We start from the raw sequence: 26,115 nt of genomic DNA, 5'->3' as shown, positions 1-26,115 counted from the left end.
CGCTCCTGCGCTTCGGCAATCTCCTCCAACGTATTGTGTACTCCGAGCTGGAGCAGGCACTCGGTGCGCGTCCTGATCGAGATACCGAGGGCCCGCTTGGTAATCTTTCTGAGCAAGACGTTGATCTTGTCACGCTCGGCACGCTGCCAATTGTGCATGGCTGCGACATATGAAAAGTGGCAGAGCACAAATGTATTGACCAGGCGGACTAGGTTGTCTTCCTTGAGGCCTTGGTAGCGGTTGGCCACCCGCCGAACCAGCCGAACCGCATTATCCGTCTTGGCGGCGAGCTTGAGTATAGTCTTGCCGTTGGAACCATTGGACTCGATGGTCATGCCGAGGACCCGAATGGAGTCGACTCTGGGTATAACGCTGCCATCTCCGGTGTAGAGCTTGATATCACTCTTCGAGATCGGATGCCAGTTTTTGGGCTTGGGCCCTCGCCTAGTGGGTTGGTAAAGGAGGAGCTCGGACTTGCTTGGGGAACACCTCAGGCCTGTGGGACGGAGGTAATCTTCCGTGGTGTCTATTGCCTCCTGCAGGGAGCGCTCGACTTGCCCGTCGCTGCCACCTGTGCACCAAATGGTAATATCGTCCGCGTAAATTGCGTGGTTAATGCCTTCGATACATGAGAGCCTCTTGGACAACCCGATCACGACAAGATTGAACAGGGTGGGCGATAACACTGACCCTTGTGGCGTGCCGTGCGATCCCAGCTCTATCTCCTCGGAGACAAGGTCTCCCACACTGAGGGTGGCTCTCCTACGGGTCAAGAACGATTTGATATATTTGTAGAATCTGACTCCAAGGCCGAGCTCACGAAAGAGTAACATTATCGAAGGCTTTCTCTAAGTCGAGGCCGAGAATGGCCCGCATGTCTCGAGTGTTGCAGTCGATGACTTGGTGCTTGAGCAGCTTCATAGCGTCTTGCGTCGAAAGCTTGGCCCGAAAACCAATCATAGTGTACAGGTAGATCCCATTGTCTTCCAGGTACCGAGTCAATCTATTGAGGACCACATGCTCGGCTACCTTTCCCACGCAGGATGTGAGCGAAATGGGGCGCATGTTGTCCAAGTTGGGTGACCTCCCCGGCGTAGGAATGAGCACGGTGCGTGCGACCTTCCACGGGTCGGGGACCTCGCCGCTCTTCCATGCCTCGTTGATGACCTCGGTGAGGTAGTCGATTGACCGGTCGTCCAGGTTGCGCAGGGACTTATTAGTTATGCCGTCGGGGCCCGCGGCAGACCTTCCATTGAGCCCGTAAAGCGCTTGCCGAACCTCTTCGTGGCATATTTCGGCGTCCAGTTCAGTGTTGGCTGGTCCTGAGTACTCAGGGTACGTTGTTGTTGCGGGGTTCGAGTCGACAGGGAGGTACTTTTGCACCAGCTGCTTCAAAACCTCCTCTTATCAAAAGGACTGCTTGGCTTCGTGCATGGCTCGCGCTAGTACGTTCCGCTGGTTAGTTTTGGTGTTAGTCTCGCTGAGCAGGTGCTTGAACAGGCTCCATGTCTTGCCATTACGCATCTGGCCATCTACCGAGTTGCACACCTCGTCCCACTGCTGCTTGGAGAGGACGCGACAGTGCTCCTTGATGGTCTTGTTTAGGTCGGAGATTTTCTTGCGCAACCTGCGATTGAGGCGCTGGCCTTTCCAGCGGGCGAGAAGTGACTGCTTGGCCTCGAGCAGGTGGGCAAGGCGGCTATCCATTTTTTCAACCGGAAGGTCAGTACTAATATTCTTCGTGGTACTTATGACGTCCTCTCTGAGCTGGCTAATCCACTCCTGTAGGCTTGGCCTGGTTGCAGGTAGGGGTCGGTCGTTGCGGACTTTGCGAAACTGGTCCCAGTTTGTCCAAGAAAACTCCCGTGCCCTCTTTCAAACCACTAAGAACTGCGTCACCAGGACGTAATGGTCGCTACCTAAGTCAATGTTTGAGTTGGCCCACTGTACACCGGGGAGATTCTTGACGAAGGTCAAGTCGGGAGTGGAGTCTCTGCAGGATGAGGTGCCCAACCGAGCTGGAAAGGCCTTGTCGGTGATTAGAGTCTGGTCCATGTCCGTCGCGTTCTGCCACAGTTCCGCGCCCTTGCTGGTATTGTACAGGTAGCCCCAAGTGTGGTGCAGAGCATTAAAATCGCCCACCACAACCAGGGGGTTGGGACCTGCCAAGTTGACAGCCTTCTTTATGAGGACCCTGAAGCGCTGCCGTCGGTCCTTAGGGCTACTGTACACGTTGAGAAACAATGCTGCTTCGGTCCGAGCTGCGCGGCAGAATCTCGGTCATGACATATTCGGCGCTGCTGGTGGCCATTTTGAGGTCGTGAGAGTTGTGTGTGAGCTTGTTACTGACCAAGGTGCAGACGCCCCGGCCATCAGAATAACGTGAAACGGGCTTGTAACCAGTCAGTGTGACGTTTGGAGTTAATGTTTCCTGAAGCAGAATGACGAGGGGTTTTTCGCTAGAGCATCAAATGTACTGCTGCAAGGACGCCTTTTTACTAGGGAAGCCCCTGCAGTTCCATTGCCAAATGAGAAACGTCTCACTTGGCTTGGCCATCTTGGTGCTTTTGTGGGCTGGTGCAGCCCTCAGATTGGCTAAGAATAGCGTGGACGATCGGGCCCGTAGCGCCGGGCTGGGGTTGTACGACGGCGGTTGAGGTCAGAGCTGGTTTCACTACGCTTTCGAGAAACGTCTCTACCCTGGATACTCGGTCGTTTTGCGCGGCCAGGGTGATCTGCAGTTGGGCGAAATTCTCCCCGAGCTTATTGATGCTTTCACTGAGTGCGGATAGCGTGTCTCGAAGCTCAGACCTGACTCGAATCGCTACACTTTCCTGTTCGTGGGCGACGGCCCTCTTCTTGGGAGCACTTTGACCCTCACTGCTGCTGTCGCCGGCTTTAGTGCTGTGCACCTCCATGGGTAAGGGCATTGTATCGGCGACGCATGCGACGGCGGGTTGCGGTGGTGGGTTTCTCGCGTTCTTTATCTCAGCAATTTCGGACAAAAGCCTGTTTATGGTTTCCTTCATCTCTGCGTTCTCGCGTTTCAGCTGGGAAATCTCACGCGCGCTTTCCGCATGCTCTGGGAGTGACCCCGACAGTACCTCAGCTGGCCCTCCTCGGACAGTGTCGGCCCAGGTTATAGAGCCCGACTTCTTGCTTCTCGCTGACACCCCGCTAGGCCGCTGTTGACGCCCGGTAGACCTGGATCGAGACCTGGAGCGGCTCCCAGACTTGTAGCGCCGGGTTCCTCCTCGGGACCGGGAGCGGCTCCTGGACCGGGAACGGCCCCTGGAATGGGACCGAGAACGTCGCCTGGAACAGCCCCCGAAACCACGTGACTGCTGGAAGTCTTGCCCTTCCGTGGGGGGTGATGGTGGTGCCGTGGCTTGGCCTTGATCGGTGGCGCGAGACTTTTCCCAGCGCCTTCGTCGCATCACATACGGGATCTGGAATCTTTGCCTACAGTCCTTGTCAGCCGTGAGGTGTTGCCCACCACACAGCCTGCACTTGGGGGTACACTTGTGTTGTGCGTCAGGATTTGAAGCCCCACAGCCCCGACATACGATGTCGCCTGGGCTGGGACACACATCAGCACGGTGACCGAGCCGACCACAAGCGTAACAAATGTCTATTTTCTTGCGATAAAGCGAACATTGCACAAGGGTGGGGCCGTAGCGTACAAAGTTTGGGACTCTATGACTGTCGAAGGCGACGATTACCGTACTGGTGCTGCCTATGCGCTTGGCTTCCAGGGCGAGCGGATTTCTTTCATTTACGATCTTGTTGTCAATATCATTCGGGCCGTCTACGAGTAGAATACCTCGGATCACGCCCTTGCACGTGGAATGAGGGGCGGCCTCGTAAGCACTCACCTCGTATGTTCGGCCCATGACGACGATCTGCCGAACTTTGACGTAGTGGTTGGCATTTTCCCTTCTAGGTGTGCGGACAACCATAATATTCTGCTGCACGTTGGGGCATAGCGTGTCACACCGCAAATCTTCGGCGCAGATGCTTGTGGCTGCCAGGATTGCATCAGCCACCACGGTGCAGCAGGTCTTGACAATATTGAGGCCTCCACGGGGCCGAATCACGATCTTCGTATCCTCCCTGGGGAGCTGGGACAACCGGCCAGCGCGGATGATTCTAGCCTTGATGTTATTGCCAATGTTGCGGCCTCGTGTGTCCTCGGCCGTTGTCGACTTCGTCTCGTTGAGAGTAGCACCATTAAGATTAGCGCCTGCCGAGCGCGCGCCAGCTCTTCTGGCGCCTACAGACTGCCAACCTCGGTCTTCTGTCACCTCTTCGGGGGTTATGTCCTCCCCCACCATCTGATATTCCATTCTTTTCTGAAAATAAGCCCTGCGAAGAGCGAAAAGGGCACCCGGGAACGGCGACGCGGCTGGCGTCGCGCCGGCGTGGGCTTACCTCGTTAGCCTTAGCCCAGGCGGTGGCCGGCTCCGGAGAAAAACGTTCCAAAACGTGAAAATAGTCCACTCACGCAGCAGGTTTTGGCATAAAAATAGTCCTGGCACTTTTACTGATGCGACACAAACAAAGCTGAACGCTCACTTGAAAAATTCACTTGAAGATCATTGTAGGAAGCAAGAGCCACTCGAAGGTCGTATGAACAACACAGACGCCGCGCCGCGTCCAAAAGCGCGAGTGTTTCCAACGGATTGCTTAGACGACACGGTGGTGGCACCTACCCGTCGCTTTGCATTCTACACCTTATCACCTCTGAGACGGGCGCACACGCTCGTCTTTCAGCCACGCGCTTCGTTTTCCAAGAAGCTGCCAGATAGCGCTCATGTCTCACGTACGACGTGACTTGATGCAGTCGTTCGCCTCCGCAGTACGCTCGAGACACTCCAAAGCCTAGTTCACACTGAAACATCCGCTTTCTACAGCGACCGAAATTCCCCTGCCGCCGAAACGCAGCGTCGTTCGCACTGGACGCGCCCCGTGCCGCCGAATATGCCATCTACTACGGGGCGAACGCGGGATGGATGCGCTGTCACCCGGTTGTTGTCGCGGCTCGCAGACGCTACTACGCTATCCGGTGGTGTATACTTCGACGTTTCTCGTACGCAAGAAGCAAGAAAAGACAGTACTGCTTACTTTGCTGGCAAGTAGCTGTCTTGTGATGCACGAAGAGCAGAAAAACCACCGACGCCAGTGGCGTTGGTGGGTTTGTTTTGCTCTGCAAGACCGCAACAAGCTCGGTCACGCCAAGACCAAGCTTGGTCACCTCTTCCACGAAATACGGAGGTGAAGTAGGCACAGAGTAGGTTAAACTCCCGTTGGTTTCAACATTCAGTTACGTGCACTGCGGCATAACAAGTGAGTAGGGCTTGGCGGCCATTTTTCAAAAGTCCTTGACTAGCACTCCTATTGGTCCGCAGTGACCGATTCGGTGGCAGACGCCGCAAAAATTGGTCCAAGAGCGATCGGCGCGGAGAGGGCCCTTTCGGCGGATCTCGCCGTCGCCGAATCGGATTCGGAGCACTTTCGGCGGCCGGAATGCTCAGTGTGCACGCGGCTTAACGCAGCGCCTTCAGAATACCATTCACCGATTTCTTGCGCAGAACATCTAATAAATGTTTTGTTCACTTTCTCCACACGCAAAACTATCGTCTTTCGACGACATTTGCAGATTAACATGCAGATATGGGGCCATTTTTTGGATTTTGTCCCTTTTGAGCTATCCGTATCTCCTGTGGTAAATGGTTTTTATGACGAGCTCAACCTTGCGAGGTAACTTGGGCTCAACTGAGCCGCTGTGGCGCTCTTCCGCTAACGTAAAGGCCACGGAATCGATCCCGCCGGAATTTGGGCTTGGCAAAGTGCCTAAAGCCTGTGTAACTAGCGATGTCAGCGGATGTCGGAAGACACCAGATGGTCGAAATTTCCCTCATCCACCACAGCAGCGTTTATACTCGTATGCAAGTCTTGGCACGTAAAACGCTAAGCACCATTGTTATTATTTTATTCATATCTAATGTCGTGTGTTTCCTACGTAAAACCAGAGCAGTTATTAGAGAGTTTTAGTACTGCGGAATGTTGCTACGTACGCATCACGCAAGCGTCTTGCGTTACGTGGCGTCGTTTGCCACTGATCGGCTTTTAGTACGCCGTAGTACCCGCGTACGTAACGAGCGTGAAGCGTGTTGCGCCATCTGGTAGATTAAAATAGAAGCACGTTTTGTTGACAGCCAATGTGAGCCAATCCAAGTGTTATAGCCAGATTATGGCCATATTAAAGTGAGCTAGAATAGGGTAGTGGGCTCACTCGCCGGCCGGCGCCATGCATTGCGGTGACGCCGCCAATGTCACACAAACGTGCTTCAGCGCGCCTCCGCGGCGTGGCGCCACCCCCGCATTAAATGTAGCGAGCGTTGGCGCTGGGGCAGTTGCTGCCTGTTTGTAGTGGTGGCCGGTGTGTGAGAGTTTTGTTACTTTGAGAACTCGTCGCGCTTTGCATCCTCAATCTCCTAGGTTCTTCGGCGAACAGTAGTGTGGCCTGACAAGCAGTGACCCTCAAACGAGGTTAAAATGCTTCCGCGGCGGCAAAACCCTGTTTTACGCCAAGCTGTCGTACAGGTTACGTCCACGTGAAGGGCAGCAAGACGCCGTCTTTGTTCGGCGTTCCGAAGGATACAGCCCTGAAAAGCAATGGGAAAGAAATTTAAATCCAGCGGACAAAGCCCTGGACGACACATCTGTCGTGTGTGACCTTCATTTTCAGCCGAAGTATGTGCTACGGGACTACGTGCATATAATCTACGTCAATAAAAAAAAATAAAAAAAAAAAAAGCATATAATCTACGTGACTGGACTGCGTGGGACTATAACCAGTGTGCTATAAATGCTTTCTTATTTGACAAAAGTAGCATTTAAATACAGAATGACATGAAAGACCAGCCAAGACGCATTTAAAAATTTATTTGGTATTATACGTCAGTTATCCGGCAGCAACGACCACCCCACGCCAACTCAGTTTTTGCTAACCATTACTTGTCTGTCATTATAGGTCTCGTGAAAACAGTTAGCCTGGGGAATTGTGACCGAGGCGAGCTAGCTTCATTGCTGGAGATCAATGCTGCTACTGACACACTGCCACAAGACGATTCAGTTGGCAGTGCAAGCACTGTGAAAGAGCCTAGTTTTGTACCAGCACCTATTGACCACAAACAGCATATTGTTAGAAGTGATTCCACGCTGATCTTTTATGTTGCTGGCTATGTTGCGTGAAAGTGTGTCATTAAAACAAACTGCGAAGTTTGCATAACACTACTCACGATGCTAGCTCAAGGAGATTTTCAGCTCGCTCGTCTAACCACCTTTCGTGACAAAGGTGGACTTACTTAATCAACGTAGCGCGTTTTGAAACATAGGACAAGGGAAGGGAGAGAAGGGAGCGCTTACTTCCAACAAAACTTTATTTCGAGGAGCGTACATATATATGCTCATGAAATTCGAAAACAACAGACAAACAGATGAAAAACCCTCTATTACCATGCGCTAAAAACTTATGATCTCAAAAACGACAATTCTTTTTCACAAAGACCGAGAGAAGGATTGGTGACGCAGTTCAGCCCTAATCAACTGATCCTTTCTGCTTCAATAATCTCCCTTGTCACTTTATTTATGTTTTTTCCTATGATTACCGTACCAAGAAAAAGTGGCTTGCAGCCAAACGTGCTGCAATGTGGTGCCAAAAAACCATCTCGACCATTTTTTACGTTGCAAGCGTGTTCGCGGAGCCGGTCTATATTACACCTGCCAGTTTGTCCTATGTAGTGTTTACCGCATGAAAGAGGTATCTGATAGATTACAAATTGCGGGCATGTGACAAACAGTGTTAAGTGCTTTTTAGAATTTCATGAGCATATATATGTACGCTCCTCGAAATAAAGTTTTGTTGGAAGTAAGCGCTCCCTTCTGTCCCATCCCTTGTCCTATGTTTCAAAACTCGCTACGTCGATTAGGTATGTCTTACCAACATGCCCAACTGTATACTCTAGTAAAGGTGGACTGTTGTATCCATCTAGCCACCTGTACAGTTTTGTGAGCAAGCTAGAAAACATGTTTACGGAGTGCTTTTTTTGCCACAAGTTGCATTCGGACAGCATTTTCGATGTATTGACAATCGTGAAAGAAAAGTTTTCCCAAGAAGTTGGGTGTGCACAACATGCCCCTGGCCTCTCAGAAGACGTAATCAGCTTTTATACTGTTACGCGGTTTTGTGAAGGCATTAATTCTGATAGAAGCGGGGAAAGTCAAAGCATCTAAAGTTGAGCCGCTGCTCCTGAAGAAGAAATATCCAGTAAGCAACTGTGCCCAATATATATCTGATGAATAAATTTTCATGTACTTGTGCCCAGTACTTGGGGAGAGTGGCTTACTGTTTTTCTTATCTGTAGATTTTTACAGTCTTTGCATAGGAATATTCAGTGGAGAAATAGCCAAATTACAGAGCAAAGATAATGGAGATCTGCAGAAAGAATGAACAGCTGAACATTTTTAAATGCGGTGAAATGTATAAGCTCGTGGTAAACTCCCGAGTGTGTGCCAAGGTCAGCATCGGTAATAATTTCACACGCTCGTAAAAGGCGTGTGTGACGAAAGTATAGGGCCCGAGAAATGCAAAGAATCCAGTTTACAATTGATAGCCGCACAACGTAAGCTTAAAAGTTCGCCATCGCTGCTTATCACTTGTAGGAGAACCTAAATGCATCTCATGTTTGCACAGCATCCCTTGCATGCATCGAGTTCTGCATGCAGTTTAATCGCGCAAGTTACGCCGACAGTGTTTATGAAAAGAATGTTTTCTACAGCTTTAATCGCACGAGTACTGACGGTACTCGGTGTGTTTAATTTAACATCAAATAACGAGCTAACAGTATAGCTGCATACACCATGCTACAATGTTCTAGATGGTTACCTACGCGCCCATGTAGGCCAACGGCCTGCGCACCTAGCTCCACGCTAGTTTTCTTTCTTTGTTTTTAGTGTCTTAGCAACATCAGCATCACCGTTTACACTGCCGAAATTTGCGTGCATTTCCGTCCAGTGCATGGGATAACAGCGCACAAAAAGCATGATTTCAGTTGCGCACCAACGCCTCCGTCAGGCAGTGCCCTACATTGAAGTCGCTGGTGGCGCCACCACACGTGTGACATACCCAGCGTCAAGCAGGGGACCCCAGCAAGCCCACTACCCTATTCTAGTTCACTTTAGCCATATTTTAAGCCCCAGAGCCGGTCGGTGCTTGCCTTCGATGCCACCATTTTGCAAAACGAAGTCTCGCGCTTTCGCGAACTTGTTCGAAAGACGCGCGATCACCTCATACGTACGCACGCACGCATCTGATGCGTGCGTACGTAGCGGCTGCGTACGTAATGCAATACGAGCGCGTTGCGGTCTGCGCATGCGAACTACGCAGAACGTGGCGTCCTTACGTACGCAACGCCACCACGTACGCAGCGTACGCAGTACTAAAACTCTCTAATACCATTCACCGATTTCTTGCGCAGAACATCTAATAAATGTTTTGTTCACTTTCTCCACACGCAAAACTGTCGTCTTTCGACGACATTTGCAGATTAACATGCAGATACGGGGCCATTTTTTTGGATTTTGTCCCTTTTGAGCAATCCGTATCTCCTGTGGTAAATGGTTTTTATGACGAGCTCAACCTTGCGAGGTAACTTGGGCTCAACTGAGTCGCTGTGGTGCTCTTCCGCTAACGTAAAGGCCACGGAATCGATCCCGCCGGAATTTGGGCTTGGCAAAGTGCCTAAAGCCTGTGTAACTAGCGATGTCAGCGGATGTCGGAAGACACCAGATGGTCGAAATTTCCCACAGCATCCACCACAGCAGCGTTTATACTCGTATGCAAGTCTTGGCACGTAAAACGCTAAGCACCATTGTTATTATTTTATTCATATCTAATGTCGTGTGTTTCGTACGTAAAACCAGAACAGTTATTATTGTCCGTACCTTTGCGAACTGTTTTTTTTTTTTCAGGCTGCAGAGCTGACGCCTCTCCGCGGCCATGGCGTGGAGTTCGGCAGTGTGTGCACTTTCCACTGGGCATGCGCATTCTGCAGCGTCACCTTCTTCGAGCGCGTGCGCGCAGGTTTCAGCTTCGGTGAGATGGCCTGGTTTTACGGCACCCTAACGCTCGCCAACGGACTGGTGCTCTACTACTTCATGCCGGAGACCAAGCACCTCCCACTGGAGAGCATCTTGCTTGACGAGTGCCCCATTGAGGTACGTGAATGCGAGGCGACAATTTTCGACCATCACGTGAACTGAGCGCGAGCTGTAAGGAATTCGCTTGAGAATTCATTTCCCTAGTGACGAGCTCAGCGTATAAGTGGGACTACGATTATCAGCGGCTTCCTTGATCGAGATAAAATATAAGCTGTGAAATACTTTCCTTTTATTTGCGTAGCTGTTCTACAGATATTCGCAGCATGTTAGGCGTTTGCCGCGGCCTTCCTTGATTCGTTAAAGATGTGGACGATGATGCACGTCCCCTGATTAAGCTGCTCATTTAAGACGCTGCATTTACCTCGGCCGAGGCTGATGCGTCGAGCAATCCAATTATGCTATATACACATCTCGGTATCACCACTAACTGACGTGTCAGTGCTAAATGAAGTCAATACGAATGCCGTTGAACGCAGAATCCTCTTGTGGAGATAATTCATAATGGCAAAGAAGAGAAGGCAATATAAAGTGTGATTGGCGATGATTGACCATGCACTGCACGTACCGAGAATCGTGTCGTTCAGCCCAATAATTTTACATTTCTGTGTCTCTGTTGATCTATTGGTTTCCTGTTTATAATCGGTGGCTTGTGGGGAGCCCATACTTGGACCTTGAAACACTTTTTCAGCATAGTCAGAAAACACTGCCTATCGGTAGTAGAGAACAGGAAAACGTGATCCAAATATTAAAGCGCTGCTCACGCCCTGGCACATGAAATTATGCCTCTAAGTTAGCTAAAAATATCTTTCTTTTTTTTCACGACGGGCTTACAAATGGCTACGTCACGGGCCAAAGCTTCACAGTTAGCTGATTTAAGCACAGCACGCTCTGAAGTTTCTGGGGCCACTGCGGGATGCTGCGGCTTGTCCACACGCGCACGCGCTATGACCCTGAAAAACCATGCGTTCAAAGAAAAAAAATTGCGTTCGCAGTCTAGAGGCACGTGTTATGCATTTTCCTCACTCGTGCCAATTGACTTGAATAGAATTAGAACTTTCTTCAGATGATGACTGTATGGAATGAAGGGGCTAAAGGCAGATATGACTGCCTGACACAGGCCCCCTACCCATACATTGCTTAGAGGTGGAACACTGCGGAGCATAGGCAAACATAGGTAACAATAAATGGTCAAAATACAGCACACAGCATTCAGGTAATCAAAACACAATAATGAAACTTGCTGTATTCAGTACACAACATTATAACAAGTTTGTAAATTTGTTTTTATGAGCCCTGATGACCAATAGTACAGAACAACACAAAAGACATAAGAGGAAAAAAAAACAAATGACAATTGCACAATGTGAAGGATGAATCACGAGCTAATGAAAAGGTAATCTTTTTTTCGGAGGTGGTTTGTCGCAGTGGGTTTACCTGAATCATATAGTGTCACAGAACGAGCGCTAAAAATGGGCGCGCCGCCAAATTGTAGCGACGAAACGCGGGAGTGGCGCCGCGAGGGCAAAAGAAAAAGAAAACAAACATCTAAAGGCTCCCCGGAACGCGCGCTCTCTTCTCGGAAGCGTGGCTTCGCCGACGAACCTCCTCACCCCACAACGGCGGCCGAGATAGCCCGCGAAAGTTCCAGAACGAAAGGGGCGTGGTCATACCGAGTTGAGTCATCGGCCGCGGAGGGCGTGCCAACCGTCTTGCCCTCTCCCCAGCCTCCGCTGCGCATCGCGCCGACGAAATGAGGAGAACTTTCTGGAATGTCGCGCGGAAGGTATTTAACCGAGCAGCCGAGATGAGAGATCAGGAGAAGACAGAATTTAGCGCCAGAGTGCGTAGGGATCCCGTGTGTAGTCGGCGAAGGTTTCGTCCGTAGGGACGAAGCAGGAGATGAAGAGGATTTCCACCTGAGGGGTGAAGGCTCGAGCTACAGGCAAGAGAGTGTGTTTACCGCTATCCAGCGAAGACGCGTGGCGACAGCTGCGTGTGTGAAGCCGACGTGTTCGGGCGATGAAGTTTGAAGCTTGGAGAGTGCCCTATTGAAGACGGGAGGTTTCCTGGAAGAGAAACTTCGGCGAGGTTTCCTGGAAGAGAAACTTCGAGGGCGCGGAAAGACAACAACGCTGGACTTTGAGTGAGTGATTCTCGGAAGAGTATCATCCAGACTTTTGTTCCAGGAACTTTTGACTGGATAGGTTTCTATCTCTTTAGTCTTTAAGTGTCTTGGTTGTTCAATGCATGCGACTGCATTGTAGAGCGTATCGTTCGTTGTCTATGTCCGTTGTTTTGAGTGTGGCTGATTGTACTGTGTAGTACGTTGTTTGATTGGTGACGTATTGTATGTAACTATTGTGGAGTGTGCATACGTGTATATTGTTTTGATCTGCCGTTAATGAGAATATAATTTTGTTTGTTTATCAACTCTCGGCTCTGACTTGTTCTTTGGACCACAGCCGGCGTCCGCTGGCGCGCCAAAAAGGACCACTTCTAAATTGTCCACGCTTTCGTGGTGCGGTTCGGGGGGCCGATACTTCGACCCTTGAAATTAGCCCGGCGATCGCCTCCCTAATAAACGGGACCAGTGTGACAATTAATCTGGCGTCCGCGACAGGACCTTTTGGGGCACAGTGTGTCCAAAGTAGTGAGAAAGAGCCTCGAGTTGTTGATAGTGCTATCGGAACGATTTTGTGTGTTGTTCAGTGTTCTCGTTAACGAGAGCAGGGGAGTGTTCCGATAGACTGATTTAGGCAGATACTTTTTGCACGTGGCATTTATTTGCGAGTTGCGAGACACAATGGATCTCGAAAAGTTAGTCGCCCTTGGTGAGAAGATGGGTCTTTCTGGCGCCGAACTACGGAAGTGGGTAAGCCAGAAGGAGAAAGAGGTGGTGGAGAGAGAGAGGTCGGCAGCTGAAAGGGCGAGAGAAGAAAGAGAGGCAAAGGAGCGACAGCTGAAAGAAGAAAGAGAGCAGCAATTGAAGTTGGAGCTGGAGAGAGAAAAGTTGGCAGCTGAAAGGGCTAAGAAAGAAAGAGAGCATCAATTGAAGTTGGAGTTGGAGAGAGAAAAATTGGCAGCCGAAAGGGCGAGAGAAGAAAGAGAAGCGGCGATGGCTGAAAGGGAACGGCAGCGGCAGCACGAGATGGAACTCGAGCGGCTCCGGTTGCAACAGCGAAGTGAAACTCCCGTCCAACCTAGAGTTGAAAGCAGCGAACGGCAAGATCATGGCTTCCGCTTGAACCCAAGCAAGCTGCTCGTGGCGTTTGATGAAAGGAAGGACGACCTTGACGCGTACCTTCACCGAACCGAGACGATTGCGAAGAGCCAGAATTGGCCAGAACATCAATGGGCAACTGCTTTGAGTACTTGCTTGAGTGGTGAAGCGCTCAGTGTGTACGGGAGGCTGACGCCGACCGATGCAGCCAACTATGCAAAGGTGAAAACTGCTTTGCTGAAGCGATTTAGATTTACCGTGGAAGGATTCCGGGACAGATTTCGGACAGGAAAGCCAGCTGATGGTGAGACGGCTACGCAGTATGCCGCCCGACTTTGTCGTTATTTCGACAGATGGATTGAACTTTTAGGGACAGCGCAGGAGTACGATGAGCTTAGAGAGCTCCTAATTAGAGAACAGTTTCTTACTAGTTGCCACCCAAGCCTGTCGCTGTACTTCAAAGAGAGGAAGGCTGAGTCACTTGAAGACATGCTTGGATTGGCTGATCAATTCTTGGAAGTGCAACGTGGAACTAATTTGGCCAAGGTCAAGAAGGATTGTCCCGATGATTCGAAGAAATTGGCTCCCGAAGAAAAGAAGCGTGCACCAGAGAGCATTCCGCGATGTTTTCTGTGCAACCGAGTGGGTCATCGCACGAAAAACTGTCGAACGATCTTTACGAGCCCTACGGCAGTAAAATGTTTCAAGTGTGCTCAGACTGGGCACAAAGCAGATGCATGTCGAAACGGAGCGAGTCAAACTCACCAGGTATCCTGTGTGCAAGCAGCACCGAAATCCGATAATAATGCCGTCACCGACGGATTCGTAGAATTGAAAAATGGGGAGAAAATTCCTATTGTTGGTGCTTTAATGTCAAAACAGACAACCGGTGTTACGAAGCGAATGCCAACGCTGCCTGGAAAGGTTGCGGGCAAGAAGATTACGGTTCTAAGAGACACCGGTAGCTCCACGGTTATCGTACGGAGAAATTCGGTACGGGAAAGTGAGTTGACGGGCAGAACGAAACCGGTTTGCCTAATTGACCGTACGGTTCGGATGCTTCCCGAAGCAGAAATTGAGGTTGAAACCCCGTACTTCAGCGGAAAGGTTACTGCTTTATGCATGACGACCCCCCTGTATGACCTTGTCATCGGAAACATCGACGGGGCGTGAGGGCCGAACGATCCAGAATGTTTGGGAGAAGACCCGAAGATAGAGCCTTCGCCAACCCAGCGACCGCGAGATACAGTGGAGGGGCATCCCGTGACGGATCTCACTAGAGCCCAAGGTGAAGCCGCGGCGCAAGAGACACTGAATGAGAAGACGATCGAGTTGAATGAGTTCACATGCTGCGCAGCTGGACGTACGTCGGCACGACCCCAACCGACCGACAGTGTAAAGGTGACGGAGTCGGCCAGCCGGGCCAAATGTCGAGACATGAACAAGCTGGTAAATAAACAGACCGGACCCGTCGAATGTTATGACCCGTTAACGGTGTCGGAAGTGACAACGATGGCTGAGACACCGCCTCAGATATCGTCGTTGGAAAGGGCCCGCCAAAAAAGAACGTGGAAACACAAGAAGAGATCGAGCGAGCACCGCAAGAAAGGGCGCAAGCGCCGCTCGAAATGCACAGGATAGGTGGTGAGGTGGAATCGGAATGTGTTTGGCAGTGCTGAGTGCCATATGTTGTGTTAATGTTGTGTTATCCTGTGTCACAAGTGTCGAAGTGTCTGTGCTGTGATGTGATGTAGAGTGTTGTATAATTGTGGTAATGAGTGAACTTTGTACGTTTGTATTGTTTGGAATGTGTGATGAAGCGTTGTAGTCATGTACCTGTGGCTATATTTCATGTGTTGTGGAATTGAATTACAATGTACAATTGTATTGAGTGAACTTTTGCGAATGTGACGTGTCATGAGCGACGGACTATGTTACAGTCTTTGAGTATGTGGGGACTGTTCGCGCTCGTTTGTGTGGTTCTGAATATTATGAGATAATATTCTTAAAGTGGGGGGCAGTGTCACAGAACGAGCTCTAAAAATGGGCGCGCCACCAAATTGTCGCGACGAAACGCGGGAGTGGCACCGCGAGGGCAAAAGAAAAAGAAAACAAACATCTAAAGGCTCCCGGGGCGCGCGCTCTCCCCTCGGAAGCGTGGCTTCGCCGACGAACCTCCTCACCCCACATTGGCGGCCGAGATAGCCCGCGAAAGTTCCAGAACGAAAGGGGCGTGGTCATACCGAGTTGAGTCATCGGCCGCGGAGGGCGTGCCAACCGTCTTGCCCTCTCCCCAGCCTCCGCTGCGCATCGCGCCGACGAAATGAGGAGAACTTTCTGGAATGTCGCGCGGAAGGTATTTAACCGAGCAGCCGAGATGAGAGATCAGGAGAAGACAGAATTTAGCGCCAGAGTGCGTAGGGATCCCGCCGTGTAGTCGGCGAAGGTTTCGTCCGTAGGGACGAAGCAGGAGATGAAGAGGATTTCCACCTGAGGGGTGAAGGCTCGAGCTACAGGCAAGAGAGTGTGTTTACCGCTATCGAGCGAAGACGCGTGGCGACAGCTGCGTGTGTGAAGCCGACGTGTTCGGGCGAAGAAGTTTGAAGCTTGGAGAGTGGCCTATTGAAGACGGGAGGTTTCCTGGAAGAGAAACTTCGGCGAGGTTTCCTGGAAAAGAAACTTCGAGGGCGCGGAACGACAACAACCCTGGACTTTGAGTGAGTGATTCTCGGAAGAGTATCATCCAGACTTTCGTTCCAAGAACTTTGGACTGGATAGGTTTCTATCTCTTTAGTCTTTAAGTGTCTTGGTTGTTCAATGCATGCGACTGCATTGTAGAGCGTATCGTTCGTTGTCTATGTCCGTTGTTTTGAGTGTGGCTGATTGTACTGTGTAGTACGTTGTTTGATTGGTGACGTATTGTATGTAACTATTGTGGAGTGTGCATACGTGTATATTGTTATGATCTGCCGTTAATGAGAATATAATTTTGTTTGTTTATCAACTCTCGGCTCTGACTTGTTCTTTGGACCACAGACGGCGTCCGCTGGCGCGCCAAAAAGGACCAATTCTAAATTGTCCACGTTTTCGTGGTGCGGTTCGGGGGGCCGATACTTCGACCCTTGGAATTAGCCCGGCGATCGCCTCCCTAATAAATGGGACCAGTGTGACATATAGGCAATTTCTCGGTTGATATTCACCGGATGTTATTTTTCTTACTTAACTTCCAGCGCTTTCGTTGGGACGAGAGAAGAAAACAATAACCAATTGCCGCGTCTGGCAACTATTTGTACTTCCGCTCGTACTAGATAGATTCTAAAGTTTTTTGCAGTAGTCAGTCCGTGAGGCAATAAGCTTTTTACATAATTAATTCATTGTTGGCAAGTTGAAAAAGTGTTACAGGGAGAATCAAAGCAATGCATGTGGGCACAAGATTGGCACGACGCTTTAAATCTGTCAGGAGTCACGCTCACGCTTTGCAAGAAAACGCATTATGTGAACGACAGACACTGTTATGAAGAACTCACTAAGATCATGTATTCGAGCAGGAAAATGGAAATTCAGGAGCGGTGTGCTAAGTTATTTTCTCGCTCCATGCTCACTCTGCGAGGCTGCCAGAGCCTGTTTTTTTACGTCAAACCACAGGTAGCATGCTATTGTGTTGACCAATAGCCGACACACTTCAAGATATGCGTTTTTATTGTATTTGCTTCTTGTCGCAAAATACTCTCACCAGCCAGAGCATAGGCTTTTCATACTGCGGGAGGGGGAAGTTGCGTTTCACTGCATGCACCCAAAATAACTTCCTTCTTCAAGACCCAAATTCCTTCCCCAGCGCCATCTCTCCTTCTGTAGCTTCCAGCAGACTGATCGGGACAAGAGCATTGAGAAAGCAGTTAAAGTGTACACAACAGACTGCTGCAACACCACTCGTTATTGGTGGTTCGCGGAAAAACATCGTAGTGCACACAAAATAAACTCCGATACTGAGTTGTGCATTCGATGAATACTTGGAAAACTGGTCCCTTTTCAAGATCATTCCCACTTGCGGTTAGCGTGGCCCGCGCAAGGACTCGCGACTGTCGACCAACAGCGACTCAAGACGACTGATCTTCACAATTTTTGCGACCTGTACGCGTCAGGACATCAGATTAGTTGCTACGTAAAACAACTTCATGTCCTGCGTACCTCAGTCGTGAATTGGTTCAGAAGCTGGCGAGTGCAGTGGCAACTGAAAAAGTTCAGCAGCGAGCGACTATAGGACTCATTCAAGAACGCGAGTAGCAACGTTCGCGTGAACGAGTTTGTCACAAATATGGCCACTTTGCGACAAACATGCAGAAGTGGCCTCTTTAGGCCCAAAGCGATTACTTGCTCAATTTTTCAGTCGTGCGACTCACTCGCACACCACTCAACCAATCGTACACGCATGAAGAGTGAGTCAGCTATTTCGCGGATGAAGGAAAACGAGAGGTATGTGTGACAAGACGTTAGTTCTTTTTTAGCGACTTCTTATAACTCTCGCGAAGCTGTGACAAAAAGTCACCTTCAGTCCCTTTTTGGTCGACATTCACAATTGGTTACACGATTGGCACTACTCGCACGTGTGGGCAAACCCTAAGCAAAAGCAGTGGGTTTGCGACTAGAGCTGCCATTTGCGACGAGTGGCCTTGCGACTTTATCGCACGACTAATTGCGATTCACAGGAGTGAATGAGACTTGAGGTGTATTGCATTGAGATGTATTGCATTGTTCCGCGGAAAGCATTCGCAGGCGTTTAAAAAAGAAACGTTTTTCAATGTGTCATGCAATGTGACGCGTGTCAGTTTCACCGCGCGATGGTAGCGGCGCATGCTTTAGTCGTCGTTTTGCACGCGTGTGTTTTACTTCCCACACTCAAAACGCCCGCTTTTGTGAAACTTTCGTCGCACATTTACTCGCTTTTCACACAAACGCAGCGAAAATCGATTGATTAACTGATTGATTGATTGATTGATTACTCAAGGTTTTCAAGCTTTTCTGTAGCATAATTTGATGCATGTGCATGTCCTTCTTCATTGATTAATATGTGGGGTATAACGTGCCGAAACCACCATATGATTATGAGAGACGCGGTAGTGGAGGGCTCCGGAAATTTCGACCACCTGGGGTTCTTTAACTTGCACACAAATCTGAGCACACGGGCCTACAGCATTTCCGCCCGCATCGGAAATGCAGATGTCCTTCTTCAGATAGCCGGCGGGTGCACATAGGGTTCCCGCCTTTATAGGCTTGCAACTCTGCAGACAATGCGCAACGCAAGGACGAAGTAGAATGGCGCACTTGTATACAACCTCGCTATGTTTTATTGCCTATGCGCAGTGCGTGTTCCTATATGCAATTGGCGAAAACATAGATCACCTACTATGTGAACCTGAAATGTTCGTCTCCAGCAAGGTTTCCCTTTTAGAAATGGTCTTACTGTAACTATCTGTTTCGAACTTATCAGTCACTTGAACAAGAAGCGTCAGAAGAACAGATATGCGCTTTAACCTACGCTTCACTTAACTTAGCGGATGCAATGGCTCTCATGTCACAACTAATTGAATTCGTAAGTATCAGTAATGCTTTGTTATGCGACTAAGAGTATGTCGCTAAATGGAAGTGGTGGAGCTACGTTTGGCCACTTTATATTTTATCTTTTGTCACTTTTTTGTATTTCTACAATGGCAACGCTGTTCTTGTGCACAGTATAGACAACCCAGTGCCTCAGGAGACGTTGTTAAAGCTTTTTCGAATAGCGTGCCTCAAGGGCTTACGTATAGCGCGCGGAATACCGTAATGGCAATGCGAGTGCTACATTGGGCTCTTCAGATTCGTTAAGTGAAAAGGCCTTTGTCTCAAACTTTGCACGTTCCTCTGACATGCTCAGGATATGCTTGGACGACGACGGTCGATTACCCTGGGTTCTCTGAGTCGCGGCAAGCGGCCAACCTTTCCCTCGGTGGGTTATGCACTCGGCGTCTCCCTACCATCCTCGGGGCCGCATGTGAAGTCTGACAGCACGTCCTTCGAAGTTCCCAGCCCATTCAAGAGTGACCGCTCCCCGGGTGTTACTCAAGAGCAACCCCCTTCTACTCACTTCTATTGAGAGGATTCTGCGCGTATATTCTTCGTTATACGCCCTTTATTTACGCACTTTATCTACGTAAAAAAAAGTAGAGTGAAAGCAACCAAGTGGGGTCACGTCATTTGCATCAATGTCACCATTTTTTGTAAGCAATGACACTTCAGGTGAATCATTCTGAAATAGTTGAAGAGTCGAATGTGCGCTGTCTTTTTTTTATGATGCTGTTATCACTAACACAGCGCTACGATCAAAATTAGCTTTACAGTGCAGTTGTAAACTGTGGGTTCTCAGGAGATGCTCCACGTGTAGTCTATATACCCCACTGCTACCTAGAGATCCGGTGTTTACTCTAAAAAATTAGACCACAACGTCTTGCGCCTTCTGCACAGTGGTCGAAAAAATAAATGCATAGGGCAAAAAAACACCAAGAAATAAAAGGAAAAGAACATTAAATGTCTGAAATAACTCATTTTATTGCCGGCCCAAATTTGTACGTGAGTATCACTGTGTCAATGTGCCTCAACCAATGCGAAACAAGAATTTCGTTTTTCTTCATTGTTGGGCCACACACTGGTAATGAATGTAAACTGTTCGTCCTAATTGATGAACTGCTTGATTGGCGGACTTCATACATTGTGCTGAGATTCATCAGTACATCAGAGGCCTACTGGAAGTGAATAAATCAGAGAAAGTTTTGTGTTTACTTGTAACTGATCTCTTAGCAAATTACGCGCATAAACATGTCGTTTCAATTTGACATCACTTGCCCCGATCACCTGTCACTATAGTGAGCACTGTTCTTGCTTTGACTGGGATGCGATAACAATGGCGGCATCGAAATGTTAATTCTAAGCAAGCATTAGCCCTCGCACATTCCGCCTCGCGCCCCACAGTGCAACCGATGCAAGTAGATGCATCACTGTATTGTTCTTGCAAAAGGAACAGAAACACTGATACCCCTTCGACCTTATTATCGCGTGCACGCATAAGCTCTCAGCCTCGCTGCCAGACATTCTTTGCACCCTCTCAGAAAACAAACTTGCATGATTTTTTAAGCATTAGCTTGAAACGACTCCAAGGCAACTAGCCCTCTTATTTTTACTTTCGGCCGACTTATCTATGATGCTCCACTACCCTTCGAAAGCTTTTGCACCACACAGTTTCCTTTAAATATACTATAATGAACTCCGGCACTAGTGGCTTCGGGAGGTGCAACGCACGTCGTTTCAGCAAGCACGACAATGATGAGTAGTACACAAATTTGTCTAATCTTCGTACGTTCGGCTCCGGTTGGCTTCGCGTGCCTTGCAGATACTTTGTTGCGAAACAACAATCGGAAAGCTATAGCAGCTACGTTTCACCACCTTAACGTTTTAAACTCATTAATTCAATTAGCGTCACAACGTTCTCGAAGTTCCCAACGGCCCGTTTTTTTATTCGAAACTAAACCAAAGCACAACAATAAACAAAGCCAAGGGTGCAGTTCAATCCCGCAAGCGTGAAGACTAGGCAAATTTGTATACTACCCATGGTCGCGGAATGATAGGAGCTCCGCAGTCCCCTCATTTTTTCATGAAACTTGATGTTCTGCACCTAACGATGTTTTGCGCTGCATCCAAGATCAAATCAGCTTTCACCAAACCGCGATGCGATGCGATGACCTGATCATGTGACGTAAAGTGACACAACGTCATCCTAACGTCGTGAAAACGCATTTGCGACGTCACAAACGTTGATGGCCCTGTGACATCTTCGTGACATCTTATGGGGGCGTCGACCATCTACTGATTTTTTTTTCTTGCTTCACGTGACCCCAACGCCACGGAACGCGAGACGCCACTGACCCCAGACGCCAACGGTCAAATTTTGTTTTTGTGACGCAGATGTCGTTCCAACCTTAAAAAGATTTTTCAGGAGCAATCAACTTTGTGGAATATAGGTACTGACGAAGCTTAGCATGCTCGTGTCTGACGTATTACTTTCTTTCGCTTCTGCCGCATAGCGCAGTGCTCCGTCCCAGCTGATTCTTCCGCCATGCCGCGAATGGCACCATCATCCACAAGGCTATATAGCAGCGCAACGCTTCTGTTTCTACAGGCAATAACGACGGTATTGTGTTTACATCTGGAGTGCAATCATACATAGTAGTGCAAGAAAACAAATCTCAATAAGAACGTCAGTGATGTATGCCTGAAGAAGCAGAGCAAGTCATTTCTCCCTTGCTGGACATGCGTCATTTACTAGATTTTTTTGTCCGGCGACCGGTTTTACAGTAGACAAACCGACCATGCTTCACCGATACCCTCGGAGAGCACAAGAAGAAAGTCAAATCTACCGCTAATGCACATTTGGCGCTACACTGCTTTCAATGCACGTTCCAACTAGAGGCGTAGAGAATTTTTTTTTTCGGAGGGAGGGGGGGATAGTATGGGCTTATTTTACTACCTGGCTTCGCTACTGCCTGTTAGACTTGCTTTAACGCAATAAAGCTCGTTTTTGCAGCAATTTTGGAGTCGGCAACGATGTCGGAATCGACATCATTGGTTGTGAACAAAAAGAAATTTGCGTGTGACCCACAATCTGAGAAATATTCAATTTAATCAATCAATTATTCAAAATAAAGTAAATATTAAAAATACGGGTCTGGGTAAGAATCGCACCCACGTCGTTTGCATGGTTTCCTGCGCCTACTTTGGTGTACAGCCATGTGCTTGCATGGATGTACACCCAAGCAAGCACATGCTTTCTTTCTCTGTTCGGAACTCAAAGGAAAATAACGTTCATGCTTTAGAAACGCAGGCTTCCTGCATACAGGCTTCACAATGTAATGGGTTAAATCAGTTATATTGCATTGTACAAGCGTACAATGTCATCAGGCGTGAGAACATGTGATTATCATAATGAATACGTGGTTTAAAGGCCACACCCTAATACAAAAGGCACACGGGTTATTGCACGTATTTCTTCGATACCGCACGTACTGTGTGCGTAGCAAGTTCGAAAACAATTTACGAGCATAATTGCTCATGTTTTGAACCACGGTGAAAATTACGCAGAATGCAGCCATATGCGAAAACTTATCTGACACAAGCCATTTTAGACTATATCGATTACTGTGTAGTAAACTACAATTTATATTTTATGATTAACAACAAGCAATAAAAAGTAAGCACACAGCGGTTGAACAATACACTTGGGACCGAATATCGCTATTGCATTGAACTCTTAAAAGCTAAGCCTAGGGGTATTTGTTTCTTGCTTTATTTGTACGTGTTTATTCTTCTGCTTCTACTATGACATAATTTGTGCAGTGTGATGAAGCTAAATAACTCTTTAAGGCTTGCCCTAGCAGCCACAAAAAAGCCTGTATTCTCGTTATATTAGTTGCAGTAAAAGTTTCTTTTGTTGTCTGTTTTCATGAATAGACGTGCCGCTAAAAAGTTCGTCGCCTCAGATTGATCCCAAGGACTTCCAATGTTTTCAACGTTTCACGCTATGGCTCCATATAAACTCTGCCTTCACAGCATGGACATGTAGTACCTTCATACAGAACGGCGCCAAATGCACTATGTGCACAGTGACATAAATATGGCAAACCAAAGGTACAATCATTACACCTAGCGCACACTACACATGATTGCGATTGGGCACACCAGCAATACTTGCATACTTTCGTACACTCGGTTGTTTGAGCTGACACAAGACTCCAAAGGCGAAATGATTTTGTATATCGAAGGACATTATTTATTTGCCGCCTTTAGGAAATATTTAAGGGGACATTCCTCTGCCTATAGTGCGTAGGCACACTATCACGTTCAGCTCCTAAAGGCGGAGTCAAGGCTCCTGCAATTTTTCAAAAGGCTTATAGTGGGCATGAGTAGCATCAGAACTGCCGATTGGGAGAGTTCGTGTGCTTTCAACTTGAACAGATACTGCCCGACAAGAACGACGAATGAAATAAATGAATAAATGAATTAATGAACTTTATTTAAAGTCCGGCAGTTTTCACAAGGCGAAGGAGAAGAGAGGATGAACATCTGTCCCTTCTCATCCTCCGTCGATTATGATGTTGGTGCCTCAGGTGACCGCTCGAAGCCCTTTGACCCGGGCGGCATCTTCAGCTTGCCGGGTGGCCCAAAGCTGGTCAGCCAGCTGGCGAGTGCCGCCTCCCAGCCGCCGATCGGCAACCGTGACCGCAGCCGCGGCGGAGGCCGGCCCCTGCCCTCGCTCGGTGGTAGTTCTTCTGCACTTCTAGTACACTCTAGTTCATCCCTGCCTAAATGAGTTTCGAAGGGAGTGGCGGCAGTGACGTTAACTGTTCCGGCCCACTTCCAAAGCTTGTGCCGCAATGCGGCCCTTTCACTGCACGCTTTACACATGTCCGTCGGGTATAGGTGAGTATAACAAAGGCTAGGATTGCCAGGCTGTGGTACGTATTTGTCTGTAATAACCTCGGAGTTACGGCCTGTCTTTTGTTCAATTCGTTGTGTGATGGTGGACATTGGAGTCTGTTTAGTCTGTAATGTTGTTTAATGTCGCTGAATGTGGTCAGGCGATTACCGCACGACCATTTCAGTTGTTGTGTGCATAATTACATCGCCCCGCTCTCGTAGGTGAACGTGGCCACCGAATCAGCCGCGGCTTGGTGAGTGAGATCTCGAGCCATGGTGTGGACCACCTGGTTGCCTGCCAGCGGCAACGAGGCTACACCGAGCGACAGACTGCAATGCTGTAGTCTGTTGTTCCTTTCTCGTCTTTGTTCTTGTCGCGCTAGTATTCGTTCAAGCTGGTATCAGTACGTCTGAGATCATTAGATCTGCGATCGAAACTGAGTTGATAGACTATTTCGGCCAAACTTGTTAAAAAAACGTCACTGCCGCTGAGCAAAAAGGAATTGTACTACTTGCGCACGGTTCAAGACCCACCTTGTTGCCGCCTATCCCGAAGCACTCAATTTTCTCGCAGGGAGTTTTCAGCCTTGTCGCGTTGGTTTTTCGGTTCGTTTCTTGGTGTTTTCTGCAAACTATTCGGCTACAGAAATAGATATTTTAATGTTACTAGTGCCATTGAGTGTGCACTTTCTTCTTTTCTTGTCTGTCTTTTCGTGCCCACATATACTTAGGTTTTAATATGGGTGAGAACAAGAACGCCGAAACGACAAATCACTTCGATACAAGATTGAATTAGTATATCATGAACAGTTGATTGCCTGCGAGTGTACGATCCAGAGATCATCATTTATTGGAAAATGGCACGTGCGAGTACGCTTACGGTGCACGTTCGTGGTCACCACTTCTGTACGCTCCTCGGCAGCGAAATATTCGTGTTTGATGCCGCATTCAAATCTGTGAGTTATAATACGTTCACTCAATCCTTGCGCCGCTTCTGATTAAGAACTGAAATGTCACATGCCGGCCGCAAATAGACATTATGCTAAATTTGTTCATCTGTCGACCATTGTGCGCATAGCGCCACGTTATATAGAGGCACAGCGCGGCGCAACGCGCAGCGTCCACGTGTGTTTATGTATACGCATACGTAAGGCGTATCGAGGTGAGGCGTATATTTACTTACAATCACAACGCCGACGTATCGCTTTGTCTCTTGCAACACACGGAGAGGAACTCGGAATGCTGAAGGAAAAAAAAAAGATAAGTTGTAAACTTTGCGCCTCCTTATTTTTTTTTATTACTATGTGAAGCTTGACGTCCGAAAACCACCATATGTTTATGAGAGGCGCCGTAGTGGAGGGCTCCGGAAATTTCTACCACCTGGGGTTCTTTTAACGTGCGCCCAAATCTGAGCACACGGGCCTACAACATGTCCGCCTCCATCGGAAATGCAGCCGCCGCAGCCGAGATTTGATCCCGCGACCTGCAGGTCAGCAGCCGAGTACCTTAGCCACTAGACCACCGTGGCGGGGTTCTGGTTATTTTTTCAAACTGATGAAGTTTCGAGCATGTGCATGCTCCGGCTACTGCTCCTGAAACCCATGTTTTTTTTTCTAAGTAAGGGAGACGTGCAACAGCATTTGTATTGATGTTCCCACAAATTGCTGCACGCTGAAGTGAGGTATAGTCTTTACAACGTTACGAACCCTAGGTGCCGTTTACCAACTGACGGTGATTCATACCCTTGACGCCGAAGCCACCTTCACGCAACAAACTAGATCGCATCTAATTGCGCATGCCGACCTCTCGTTGAATATGTTTTGTTTATCACGTTTGGGTAACGGCACACGCTGAATTAGAAGCAAGTGCGCGTGATCGGTTCATTGTGAGGAGGGAGCGACATAGTGCTAAAGCACCTTTGTTTCATAATATTTTGTTTATGTTCAGCAGCTTGACAAGCTGCCGTGTAATGAAATGAATCGCGCATGACTGAGCATGTTTATCGAGCATTCCATGTGCTCGGCACATTCAACAAAATGCAGGCACGTGCAATCAGCCGCGATAAAGCTCGTTGCGCGAAAGTGGCTTCTGCGTAGAGCATACGATTGGCGTTCCCTTAGTAACGGCTGCTAGCAAACATTTTGCAAAACTGCCTTGATTCAGCATGCAGC

General features: G+C 48.7%; 1 protein-coding gene across 1 annotated transcript in view; it reads left to right on the top strand.

Annotated features, from left to right (window-relative positions):
• Positions 1–19,574, top strand: part of LOC142803038 (facilitated trehalose transporter Tret1-like) — a 36,352-nt gene extending 16,778 nt beyond the window's left edge. The window contains exons 5-6 of the mRNA XM_075888141.1: positions 10,036–10,281; positions 19,356–19,574. Of these exons, the coding sequence (XP_075744256.1) occupies positions 10,036–10,281; positions 19,356–19,574 (465 nt within the window). The remainder of the gene's footprint in view (positions 1–10,035; positions 10,282–19,355) is intronic.
• The last annotated feature ends 6,541 nt before the right edge of the window (positions 19,575–26,115 follow it).

Source organism: Rhipicephalus microplus, chromosome 3, assembly GCF_043290135.1.
Source record: "Rhipicephalus microplus isolate Deutch F79 chromosome 3, USDA_Rmic, whole genome shotgun sequence".
Taxonomy (NCBI): Eukaryota; Metazoa; Arthropoda; class Arachnida; order Ixodida; family Ixodidae; genus Rhipicephalus; species Rhipicephalus microplus.
Note: the sequence above shows the minus strand (reverse complement) of the source record. Positions and strands in the feature narration are given on the sequence as shown.